The sequence below is a fragment of the Schistocerca nitens genome, chromosome 6 (genome assembly GCF_023898315.1).
Source record: "Schistocerca nitens isolate TAMUIC-IGC-003100 chromosome 6, iqSchNite1.1, whole genome shotgun sequence".
Lineage (NCBI taxonomy): Eukaryota > Metazoa > Arthropoda > Insecta > Orthoptera > Acrididae > Schistocerca > Schistocerca nitens.
Genome location: NC_064619.1, coordinates 561,265,558 through 561,279,321, shown reverse-complemented (window position 1 = coordinate 561,279,321; position 13,764 = coordinate 561,265,558). Strand labels below are relative to the sequence as shown.

Below are 13,764 nucleotides of genomic sequence, written 5' to 3'. Positions count from 1 at the left end.
GTATGGGAACCCCTCTAGTCAAGAAGGTATCCTTTTTCGAAATGCTATTGAAAGCTTAAAGAACTGGCAATTGTGACAGACTACTAAACGATTCTGTTGCCACCAATGTGTATCTCACGTGAGGGCTGTGAAGATAAGATAATAGAAATCAGGGTTTGTACGGAATCATATAGAATGTCACTTTTCCTTGGAATGATTGACAGTGGTTCAAGGTGCCCTCCACAGTGTACTATATGATGACTTGTGAAATATGTATGTGGATGTAGACTGCGATTGAGAGGTATAAGATATGCATTTTCCAGCAAAATATTGTTTTCTTTTTGATGAAATGAACTAATTGGAAAAAGTATTGTGTATATTATGGCCATGGTCATGATTCTAAAACATGGACATTATAAAACTGTATATGAGTAATTAACAATACCAGGAAAGTGATAGATTGCTACTCACTGTAAAGATGACATGTTGCGTAGCAGACAGGCACAACAAAAAGATTATTACAATTTAGCTTTTGGCCAAAGCCTTCTTCAGAAAAGAAAACACATGCACATTCATTCACAGAATCAAGCACACCTCACACACACGTGACCACCATCTCTGGCATCTCAAACTGGAATATCAACTTTCAAGGCATCCTGCTGATGCAGTGCATAAACTGGTATCTTGGTATCCTAAATGTGTATTTTTTTACTTGCGGAAGGCATAACTCCAGATTTCTTACACACACACACGTTACAAAATAAAGCATGTGCATATTTGCTTCAGGAGTTTTGCCTTTTTTGCAGAGCACATATAGCTTTGTGTTTTGAATCTGTTGAAAATATTTTGTGTAGCAGTGGCTGAAAACCAGTATAATCATATGTAAAACATGTTATTGAATTTTAACTGAACCCCGAGAAGGTACAGTATGGCTACATTGACCCATCAGTCTTCGAATGATGCTTCAGTCTTTTACTTCAGCATGTCCCTGTTGACTACTGGTGAATCTGATTTTGAGCACTTCATGTTTTAACTACTTATTTTCCTCCACAAGGATTTGCTGTGTGTGTGTGTGTGTGTGTGTGTGTGTGTGTGTGTGTGTGTGTGTGTGTTCCTTAGGAGCTGAACACTGCCCCTTCTTAGACAGCCACAGATAGTCTATATACTTGTGTATGAAACTTTATGACTCTGAGTTTTTTGACCATTTAATTATTGAATTATGGATTGTTTATAAATATCGTAGTTGAAATTCCTCACAGAATGTAGATACAACATCTGATGGTCAGAACTGTCGATCGGGCAACACTGAAGACTCACAACACTGCACCTGCGTAGTGGCCAGTGTTGACAACCTGCCCCCACCGTAGTTCAGTTGAGTGTTGTGTGTGTTTCGTGTTAGACCTGTTGCACGAAGTGCTTTGGTTCTGAACTGAGAACAGGAAAATGAACAGGCAAAGGATCAATTTAAAGTTTCATTATAAGCCTGACAAGACAATGAATGAAATGCATGCAATGCTGGTACATGTGTATGGGGATCAAGCACTGTCCATTAAGTGTGTGTACGAGTGGTTTGCCCATTTTTTGAGGAGGCTGAGAAACTGTTTCTGGCAATACCTGTAGCGGACGACCGGCGACCACTGTCAGTGACGAAAACATTGAAAAAGTGAGGACATTAATCACGAATTACTGTCGAATAACTGTGCGCATGATAGTGGATGAACTGCAGATTAACCGTGAAATTGTGCGACAAATCCTTACCCAGGAGCTAGGGAAGAGGAAAACGTATCGTCATCTTGTGCCACAGCATTTGTTTTGACGATCAGAGGCAGGCATGTTTAGAGGCTTCACTGGATTTTGTCGAAATAGTGGATGCGACACCCAATTTCTTTAACCATATTGTCACTAAGGATGAAACCTGGTGTCTCCTGTACGACACTGAAACGAAACGGCAAAGCGAGGAATGGCATTCTCCGACATCACCTCATCAGAAAAAGGTCAGAGCTGAAAAACTACGCATCAAAATGATGCTCATCATCTTTTTCAATAGTCAAGGCATTTCTACCTGAGGGAACGTCATTGAACACTGCATGGTACGTTGAAATATTGACCTGTTTCGTGTGACGTCTACACAGGACGCACATCAAGGTTCCTGGTTTTTTGTTCATGACAGCACTCGCCCACATACAGCCAGTATCATCAAGCAGTTCCCAGCAAAAAACGGGGTGGTGCAACGTGAACATCCACCAAACTTGCAGGATCTCAATTCTCCAGACTTCTTCTTATTCCCTTGACTCAAAATCACTTTGAAAGGAAAGAGATTTGACGATAGTCCTGACATCCAATGAAACATGATGTAGCTTTTGAACACCATCCCAAAGGAAGACTGTGCAAAGTTTCCAGGACATGTATCGCTGAGCTCAGGGGTGCATAGTTATGGGAGGTGACTATCATATGACATTAAGGTAACTGTAGTTCCACTGTGCCAGCTGAACTTGCAGTGCCGAAACTGCAGTTTTGCAGCTTGACTGTGGTGAGAGGCTGTTTTTAGTGGAGTGGATGAGGGGAGAAATGAGGCAGGGAACGGGAGGGAGGGTTGGGAAGAATTGACAGACAGCACAGAAAGAGGTAGCAGGTGCATGGGATAGGAATACGGGAGTTAGAGGCAGCAGACACTTGGGATAGGAAAGCAGCACAGTCACCGACACAGATAAGTTATTGCAGCGCACACTGAAGACTACGTGGAGGAGTGCTTTGAGAGGGGGTGGTAGAACAGAGGGTGGGGAGACTGGGGGAGCCCTGAGGCAGTGCGAACATAAGTGTGAAGCAGGAAGTTAGCAGAAATTCAGACCAGGAGGATCACGGGAATGAAGGATGTGCTGCAAGGAAAACACCCATCTTTGTAGTTCAAAAAAACTGGTGTTCGGGAATAGGATCCAGATAGCACAGGTTGTGAAGTAGCCATTGAAATAAGAGTAAATTGTGCTCTGTAGTATATGTAGTATATTCTGCCACTAGGTGGTCTTATCTACTCTTGGCCACAGTTTGGCAGTGCTGATTAATTTGGGTGGATAGCTGGTTGTTGGTCATATTCACATAAAATGCTATGCAGGAAAGGCAGCAGAACTGGTATATGACGTAGGTGCTTTCACAGGTGGACCTGCCTCTGAAGAGGTAGGATAAGCCTGTAATGGGACTGGAATTGGATGAATTGGGAAAGAATTGCTCCTGGACATTCCACAGAAGTATGACCCATGTGCCAAGAGATAAGGATGAGTGTGGCATAAGGACACACTGGGATATTACGAAAATTGGGTGGGAGGCAAAATACCACTTTTGATGTGGCGGGAAGGATTGTTGGTAGGATGGTTCTCATTTCTGGGCACAATTATAAATAGTCAATACACTAGCAAAAAAATATGGTTCAGTTGTTCCAGTTCAGAATGATGTAGGCTGATAAGAGAGGGTGTTCCTTTGCAGCTAGTTCTTACTGGAAGGATTAGAGGTGTGGGTATATCGTGCAGGAAATTTATCTGTGGATTAGGGATTTAGTGCCTGTCTGTGAAGACCCTGGAGACCTCCTGCATGTTGGACAAGGGAAATTGCCTTTACAAATTTCTGCTGGTGTCTGTGTATGTGCGGAGGGATATGTGTGTGTGTGTGCGAGTGTATACCTGTCCTTTTTTTCCCCACTAAGGTAAGTCTTTCCGCTCCCGGGATTGTGATGACTCCTTACCCTCTCCCTTAAAAACCACATCCTTTCATCTTCCCCTCTCCTTCCCTCTTTCCTGACGAAGCAACCGTTGGTTGCATAAGCTTGAATTTTGTGTGTATGTTTGTGTTTGTTTGTGTGTCTATCGACCTGCCAGCGCTTTCGTTCGGTATAGGAGACATAGATACTTGCAGCTTGTAGCAGCATAAAAACCAACAAAGTAAGTTTTGTACCAAAAAAAAATAATAATCATTTCAGTGTGGGTTCCTTTCATAACCCATAAAATGTCTAGACAGTGCTGTGATGGAAGCTATTGTATCCACAGTTCTTCTAGTTCTTCTGTGGAGATTGCCAAAGTCACGCACAGTCCACGTAACCACACGGGAAGAAATGTCCGAAGGTCATGGTAGCCACTTGGTTGATCCATCACGTCCTATCCATTCTGTGGAAATGTTTGGACCAGGAAGTTGTGAACATGTAAAATCCAGTGTGGTTGTGCACCATCATGCTGGAGGATTACTTTTGGCAGAAGATGAGGGATACTAAATTTCTTAAGCTTGTCCAAATAAATGGTTCCGGTTCCTGTTAATGTTTGCTCAGTGAAGAAAAATGGTCCAACTATGCTGTATTTCGTCAACACATACCACACTTTCACCTTTTCACTGTCTTCGACATGTTCCCAAAAACTGTCAGGGATTTCCGGACCCCAGGTGTGCATTCAAGCGAAGTCATTTGTGCAGCACCTTGTGAACTGTTGAGCAACAGATGCTTAACTCTTGTGATGCTGACTTTGATGGACTTCTTTGTATGGTCTCTCTGATCCCCTCTACCATCTCGTCAGATGTGTGTTTTCTGCCAGAAATTGACTGACTGTTTACTTTTCCCGTGGCTAGGAACTTCTCATACCAAGCCTTAATTGTAGTAACATCTTATGGTTCCCTTTTGAAATTCACATCAGTAATTTCTTTGGACAGCAGTGGGTGATTTCGTTTCTGCAGACCATACCACACCGCAACTTGGGCTCTTTAATGATATGTAGTTATTTTTGGTAAAAATTTAGCACCTGAAACAATACTAAAGGAATCGAGTAGGGAAAAGATAAACAAAATTTTCTGAGTTAACTTGCATGATGCTTCAAACTGCAAGTACCTATGTCTCATAGTTTCTTTTAAGTCAGGGAGGTTTCACTCAGACATACTGTATTGTTATTAAGTTTCTTTCCTTTATAGAGCCCTTAAACAAATTCCTTCTACTTTCCAGTGCCCACCCGTTTGCTTAGTGCTAGCTTCGCATCGGAGCACTTATTGTTCATATAGCTGCTGCTTATTTTACCAAAGGTTTCTTTAATTTTCCTTCTTACAGCATATATGTTTCCTAAAGCCATTCATGCTTCTACAGTAGGGCTGGCCACTGCATGCAAAACTGCATGCATGCACGATGTGCTGCAATGAAGTGCAATGTTACACTTTCTTCTGTCCTTTTGTACAGAATTTTTCAGTTGAAATAACTTTTCTGAGTTAGGCAGAATCATTTTGTCAATGCTGTTTATCCTCTGCAGTTTCTTTGTGGTGTAAAGGAAGTTCACAGGTGCAGTGCCTGTTTGCACAAAAGGAGATAATCCAGCAATCTGTCATCATAGGTCTCTAAAAATGAATGCGTATTGCAGAAGAGAAGGTTGAGAATTCTCATTATGTATTATGCTGTTGCGTAATTGATGGCTCCCACAAATTTGCTATGAAACTGTATTATATCACCATGCGAAAAGAATTTAAGGATTTAGTTGACCATGAAAGAGCAAAAAATTACAATGATCAACAGATGATTTGTACAGGATTAATTGTTCTGTACTATGTGCTAAATTTGTGGGTGTGGAGCACATGATGAAATTGGTGCTATGAATGATAAATGGTCTGAAGTTGAACGCATTATTACATCAGTTGCAAAAATTTTTGATGAAATTGAACAAAAAAAAATTGTTAAATTTCTGATGGAAAAAGGAAAGCAAGAACAAAAATTAAAAGATGTGGAATGGATTGCATATGTCATGTTTTAAACTGAATTGGCTGCAAGCTGGCCTTGGTAAGACATTACAAGGTGAGAAGCAATTTATTTATGATTTCAAGGAGAAAGTGGGTGCACTTGAAAAGAGAACTGCATTCTGGAAGGAACAACTTGTGACATAAAACATCGTCCATTTCCCTAAGCTCACTAACATTAAAGAAAATGCAAATTTCGAAGAATTTATCATGGTGTTGAAAGAATTACAAGCTCAGTTTCCTAAACCTTTTGAGGATACTGTAAATTTTATATCTGTTTTTGAGTTATTTTTGAGATCATTTAGCATTTCATTTTAAATGGCTCCTGTTCACGATCAGGTGGAACTTGTCGATTTGCCTCGTAAATCCCATTTAAAAGGCAAATTGCTTTGAGTAGTACCAAATTTTTTGACGGGTTTAATGCAACTATATTATAGCCAGAAATCATTTATCGTGAGCAGGTTATCATGTTCATCTTAGGCACCAGTAAGCACGTAGGTCTCCTGTTAAGTTGGTTTCCTAAAGATTGAACTTCAGTGTTTTGTTGTTCAATGAGAGCAATATTCTCATTCTTGTGTAGGGAAAGAAAAAAAGAGACTTAATAAAGGAATGCAATTTTTGACATGGCTTGAAAAAAATTTCCAAGAGCATACGTTCCTAGAAGAAACAATCCACCTATTGCTTCATTCTACGTACATCTCACAAAATGACCAGGGAGGTAAAATTAGAGAGATTCAGGCCTATGTGGAGGCTTAGCAGCAAACGTTCTTCCCGTGAAACATTTACTACTGGAACAGGAGGGGGGATGTGGTAATGGTACACAACATACCCTCTGTCACACACGCAAGTGACTTGCAGAATATAGATGTGGATGTACTTAATGTTTTGTGACGCTGAGATTTTTGTAATTTTCCCTTTCTGTAACCAATGTTTCACTGTCACAAACAAATTAGAGTGAAAGATTTTATACATCACTACATTTTAAAATTTGTATTTTATTACAAACCATAGTTACCATTTCTTCATGTTTATATTGCTGATAATTCCTAGTGTGATGGATGCTTCCTGCTTTTATTCCTCAAGAACTGTGGATGTTAATGAAACACAATAATTTTTAGGGCCAGTGGAGGCCCCATGGGAAAGATGCACAAGCTCAAACAGAGGAGAAAAGGTTCAGAAGAAACTTCTCCAACGAAAGTAGTTCTGGAGGAACTAGGCACCATGATAAGGATACTCTAGAAAAAAGGGTAAGTATATATGTGACAGATTTTCAGAATGTAGCCCGATTTTTAGTTTTTTTGTTCAAATTAGAAATGTCTTTCATTAAGGACAAGCAGCTCCAGTATTAGAATATTCAGGTAAGTTCATAGACTTGGATTATGATTATTTGGTTGCAGATGCATTTCAGTACACTTGTGGAACAACAAGTGTTCGTGCCTCATTAATTTAATTTCCATTATGTGCAAGTGATCCATTTGAAATTGTCATGCAACAACTTGAAACTTAGTTGTAGATATTGCTGCAATAAGAAACATCCTAATTCAGTAATCAGCATGATTACAAAATATTTGGCATGTCACCAGCATCCTTAATTGAGTAGGTAAATAGGAGAACTAAAAAAGATAAATGGATAGGTTGAAGTTAGGCGTATTGGGTCTTAGTGAAGTTCAGTGGTGGAAAGAACAGGACCTATGTTACGTGAGTACAGAGTTATAAATATAAAGTGAAATGGGGCAGTACTGGAGTGAGTCTAGTAATGAATAAAAAAGCGGGAGTGCAGTTAAGCTACTGTCAACAGTGTTTTGACCAAATTATCATGGCCAAGAGAGATACTAAGCCAACATCCACCACAGTAGTAAAAGTTTATGTGCATACTATACAGGATGTCCCACTCAAACCTCCCTGATTTCAAGGACACAAGAGAGAAAAACCACAGTAGACACAACAATGAAAAATGCACCATATTGTAGAGCATCTCAAAGAATTTATATTCCCTCATCAGAAGTTCCAAGTATCATTGCCAGAGTGCAGTGAAGTGAAAATGCCAAATCCACAGCAGCGTGTGCAAGCAGTAGTGTGGTTTGCAGAAACAAAATCGCCGATTACTGTGCAAAGAAATGATCATGATCGTGATGAATGTGATCCACCTGATGTGAAAACAATTAAGGAATGGTATAGGAAGTTTCTGGCAACAGGAAGTGTTCTGAAACATTCTGGCGGTGCACGCAATGGAGTTTCAGAAGAGACAATGGAGGACATCAGACTCACGTTTCTCAGAAGCCCACGTAAGTCAATTCTTCAATCATCTAGGCAACTTGATGTACTTCGATCAACATTGCATCGTGTAGTTCACCAGCATCTTCGTATGTGTGCTTACAAAGTGAAAATTATGCAACATCTGATGCCGAACGACAAACCACACCAACAACAATTTGCTTCGAATATGCTGCAGCGTATTGATATGGATGCCGGCTTGCTCAAAAGATGTTTATTCTTAGATGGGGTAACCTTTCATCTATTAGGCAGGGTTAATAGGCATAATGTTCGAATTTGGGGTTCGCGAAATCCGCACGTCATCATTGAACATGTTTGTGACAGCTCTAAACTAAATGTCTGGTGTGGGCTAATGTGAGACAGGATTGTTGGACTGTTCTTCTTTGCGGAACAAACACTGAATGGGTCAGTGTATCTTTACATGTTGGAGCAGTTACAAAACTTGCAACCCAACATCATTTTTCAACAAGATGGAGCTCCACCGCATTGGTTAACAGCTGTTCGCAAGTTCCTGGATAGAAAATTTCCAAATCGTTGGATCGGACGCCATTACCTGGCCACCACTTTCACCTGACATTACGCCGCTTGATTTCTTCATGTGGGGATTCGTAAAGGACCACGTGTATGCTACCAAAGTGGACGATATTCCTTTGTTGCGACATCATATCACTAATGCGATTGCAACAATAACAGAGGAAATGTTGCAAAGAACTTGGCAAGAAATTGAATATAGACTCTATATTCTTTGTGCTACAAATGGTTCACATGTAGAGGTGTACTGATGACAATTAAATAAATTCTTTGAGATGCTCTGCAATGTGGTGCATTTTTCATTGTCGTGTCTTCTGTGGATTTTTTCCTGGGTCTTTGAAATCGAGGAGGTTTGGATGGGGACACCTTGTATCTGCAAATGTCAAAAGAATTTATGATGAAATGAAATAAATTATTCAGATGATCAGGGAGATAAAAATTCAGTTGTAATGGGAAACTGGAATTTGATATTAGGAAAAGGAAGAGAAGGAAAGGTAGTAGTACATAAACTCAGGAAAAGAAATGAAAACAGAAGCTGCAAGTTAGAATTTCACAGATAACAATTTAATCATTGCCAGTATTTGGTTTAAGAATCATGAAAGAAAGTAGAATACATGGACGATACCTGGAGGCCTCAGAAGGTTTAAGATAGGTTAGATAATGGTATGTCAGAGATTTCTAAATCCAATTTTAAATTCAGTAAATTGCAGAAAGGTAAGAAATTAAGGAGGGGAGACATGAATAAATTGGAAAAACCTGGAGTTATTGAGGGTTGTAAAGGGAGCATCACACAATGATAAAATGGAGTGGGGGGATGAGTACAACAGCAGATGAAGGCTAGCTTTGAGAGATGAAATAGTGAAGACAACAGAAGATCAAATAATCAAAATGACAAGGTCCAATAGAAATCGTTCGATAACATGAGATATTGAATTTAATGAATGAAAGGAGGAAATATAAAAATGAAGCAGGGACATGGTATCACAGACACTAAAAAAGAGACAAGTAGGAGGTGCAATGTGGCAAAGCAGGAATAATTAGAGGAGCAATGCAAGGCTAGAGAAACATGCATAAATAGCAGAAATATAGAGGCCACATACCGGAAAAATTAGATCTTCAGAGGAAAGAGAAGCACATATATGAGTATTTAAAGCTCAGATGAAGGCTGAAAAATGGAAGGAATGTGTAAGGGCTATACAAGGGAAACAAACTTAAAGATCATCTTACGGAAAGGGAGGAGGAAGGGGATGAAAATGAGATGAGAGAGATCATACTGTGAGAAGAATTTGACAGAGCACTGAACCACCCAAGTCAAAACAAGACACCTGTAGTGAACAACATTTCCTCAGAATTAATGCAATTGTTGTGAGAGCCAGCCATGACAGAACTTTTTCGCCTGTCTCATATATTTTGCACAGTTTTCAAGAAGAATGTAATAATTCCAGTTACAAAGAAGACAGATGCTGAACAGTGTGAATACTACTAAACCATCAGTTTAATATGTTGCACATGACAAAAAGGCTCTTGTGACCAACTCAGCAAACTGATGTCATACGGAGGGGTGTTGTAAGACATCTGACTAATTAGATGTACTGGTGCAAGAACGTGTAAGCAGCAAGCTGACATTGCTGAAGATACTTCCCAGTCCTCTGAAAAGAGGAGCTGCCATCCATTACAAAACCTATAGGGCCTCTGGAGGAGCCGACAGGGTGAGAAAGCTGGGGCAAATGACGTTGTGATTACCCGATGATAACACCCAGTGTCTGTGACCTGTTATGACTTAGAGGCCAGGAGTGCTGTTCCATCAGAAACACTAGCAGACAAGGCTTAAATGCATATATTTGGAGAGCTAGCACACAGTCATCACCAGCCACTAGCAGCCAGAGGAGATCCAAGCCAGTATCCACAAGAGGTGGTCCAAGCCAGTCTTTGAGCCAAGAGGAGTCAGCAGGCTGCACAGGCTACTGCCTGTGCTAAGCCTGGATGCAGCTGACTTTGTGCCCTTCCACCAGTGGGCCACCCACTGGGTGACTGTCCATCTGCAACCAGTCACCTTCCTGGTGGCCTGGAGTTCAAGCTTGGGCCATCTAGCTGTCCAGCTGATACCATCTGAGTGGGCAAATACTTTCACCATTCACCATCCCCCTTTGAGCACACATGCCACCGTCGTCATGTATTCTGGGGGCCATATAGTTTGGTCCTGTCTTACCCGATACACTTTGTGCTGAGCAACGGGGGCAGACCAGCAGATGTGGGCATTGTGCACTGTGCAGTGCATGTCTCTTCAATCCTTTTCTGAATCAGGGCTGCAGCTGCAATGCTGATGGCATTACGTAGCCAGCTGTCAACATCCACCTGACACCTGTCACCACGCCAATGTGGCCACACCCAGGGTTGTGAACATCTGATATCCTGACCTATCACAGCTGACCTCACCACCTACTGTACTGGTCACCCACATCATTGCCAATAAGTCATGGTTGCAAAATAGTGACACAAACAATTTACAGAAGAATGGAACAGCTGGTTGGAGCTGACCTAGGGTGATGCTCAGTTTGTGTTCAAGAGAAATGTAGAAACAAATGAGTCAGTATTGGTCATACGACTCATCTTAGATGGTAGCTTGAGGAAAAGCAAATCTTCATTTATTTGTACAGAAAATAGGCTGCAGTTGTAAGAGCTGAAGAGTGTGAAAGAGAAACTGTAGCTGAAAAGGGAGTGACTGGATTGTAACCTGTCCCCAATGTTATTCAGTTTGTATGTTGAGCAAGCAGTGAAGAAAATAAAGGAGAAATTTAGAAACGTAATTGAAGTTCAGAGAAAATAAATAAAAACTTTGAGGTTTACCAATGATACTGTCACTGTCAGAAGTGGCAAAAGACATGGAAGAGCAGTTTAACGAAGATAGTGTCTTATAAAGAGATTATAAGATGCATATCAGTGGAAGTAAAACAGCATTAATGAAATGTGGTCTATATAAAAAATCAGGAGATGCTTGTGACATTCATTATAAAATTAGACACTTAAAATAGTAGATGAATATTTTTTTTATTTGGGCATCAAAATAACTGCTAATCGCTAAAAGAGAAAAGGTATAAATGTAAACTGGCAGGAACAGAAAGAAAATCATTTCTAAAAAGGAGAAATAAGTTTGTTAAGTCTATTCTGAAGATAATTTTTCAAAGTGTAGCCTTATATGTAAGTGAAAGTAAGTGAAACATGATTGGTAAACAGTTCAGACACAAAAAGAATAAAAGCTTTTGAAATTTGGTGCTGCAGAAGAGTGTGGAATTGGATAACTAGTGGAGAGGTACTGAGCTGAATTAGGAAGAAAAGCGATCTGACACAACTTGACCAAAAGAAGAGATTGATTGGGTAGGGCACATCAGAGAGGAATATATATATATATATATATATATATATATATATATAGAGAGAGAGAGAGAGAGAGCGGTGGGGGAGGGGGGGGGAGACATTTCACGTGGGAAAAATATATCTAAAAACAAAGATGATGTGACTTACCGAACGAAAGCGCTGGCAGGTCGATAGACACACAAACACACACACACAAAATTCAAGCTTTCGCAACAAACTGTTGCCTCATCAGGAAAGAGGGAAGGAGAGGGAAAGACGAAAGGATGTGGGTTTTAGGGGAGAGGGTAAGGAGTCATTCCAATCCCGGGAGCGGAAAGACTTACCTTTGGGGGAAAAAAGGAATGGTATACACTCGCACACACACACATATCCATCCACACATATACAGACACAAGCAGACATCTCACAAGCAGACATATTTAAAGACAAAGAGTTTGGGCAGAGATGTCAGTCGAGGCAGAAGTGAAGAGGCAAAGATGATGTTGAATGACAGGTGAGGTATGAGTGGCGGCAACTTGAAATTAGCGGAGATTGAGGCCTGGTGGGTAACGGGAAGAGAGGATATATTGAAGAGCAAATTCCCATCTCCGGGGTTCGGATAGGTTGGTGTTGGTGGGAAGTATTCAGATAACCCGGACGGTGTAACACTGTGCCAAGATGTGCTGGCCGTGCACCAAGGCATGTTTAGCCACAGGGTGATCCTCATTACCAACAAACACTGTCTGCCTGTGCCCATTCATGCGAATGGACAGTTTGTTGCTGGTCATTCCCACATAGAATGCATCACAGTGTAGGCAGGTCAGTTGGTAAATCACGTGGGTGCTTTCACATGTGGTTCTGCCTTTGATCGTGTACACCTTCCGGGTTACAGGACTGGAGTAGGTGGTGGTGGGAGGGTGCATGGGACAGGTTTTACACCGGGGGCGGTTACAAGGATAGGAGCCAGAGGGTAGGGAAGGTGGTTTGGGGATATCATAGGGATGAACTAACAGGTTACGAAGGTTAGGTGGACGGCGGAAAGACACTGTTGGTGGAGTGGGGAGGATTTCATGAAGGATGGATCTCATTTCAGGGCAGGATTTGAGGAAGTCGTATCCCTGTTGGAGACACACATTCAGAGTCTGGTCCAGTCCCGGAAAGTATCCTGTCATGAGTGGGGCACTTTTGTGGTTCTTCTGTGGGGGATTCTGGGTTCGAGGGGATGAGGAGGTGGCTCTGGTTATTTGCTTCTGTACCAGGTCGGGAGGGTAGTTGCGAGATGCGAAAGCTGTTGTCAGGTTGTTGGTGTAATGGCTCAGGGATTCCGGACTGGAGCAGATTCGTTTGCCATGAAGACCTAGACTGTAGGGAAGGGACCATTTGATGTGGAATGGGTGGCAGCTGTCATAATGGAGGTACTGTTGCTTGTTGGTGGGTTTGATGTGGACGGACGTGTGAAGCTGGCCATTGGACAGGTGGAGGTCAACGTCAAGGAAAGTGGCATGGGATTTGGAGTAGGACCAAGTGAATCTGATGGAACCAAAGGAGTTGAGGTTGGAGAGGAAATTCTGAAGTTCTTCTTCACTGTGAGTCCAGATCATGAAGATGTCATCAATAAATCTGTACCAAACTTTGGGTTGGCAGGCCTGGGTAACCAAGAAGGCTTCCTCTAAGCACCCATGAATAGGTTGGCATACGAGGGGGCCATCCTGGTATCCATGGCAGTTCCCTTTAGTTGTTGGTATGTCTGGCCTTCAAAAGTGAAGAAGTTGTGGGTCAGGATAAAACTTGCTAAGGTGATGAGGAAAGAGGTTTTAGGTAGGGTGGCAGGTGAGCGGCGTGAAAGGAAATGCTCCATCGCAGCAGGCCCTGGACGTGCGG

The 13,764-nt window shown here is 41.5% G+C and overlaps 1 protein-coding gene across 1 annotated transcript in view; it reads left to right on the top strand.

Moving 5' to 3' along the window:
• Positions 1-13,764, top strand: part of LOC126263195 (endoplasmic reticulum transmembrane helix translocase) — a 190,358-nt gene that overhangs the window by 98,069 nt on the left and 78,525 nt on the right. The window contains exon 16 of the mRNA XM_049960258.1: positions 6,843-6,971. Within this exon, the coding sequence (XP_049816215.1) occupies positions 6,843-6,971 (129 nt within the window). The remainder of the gene's footprint in view (positions 1-6,842; positions 6,972-13,764) is intronic.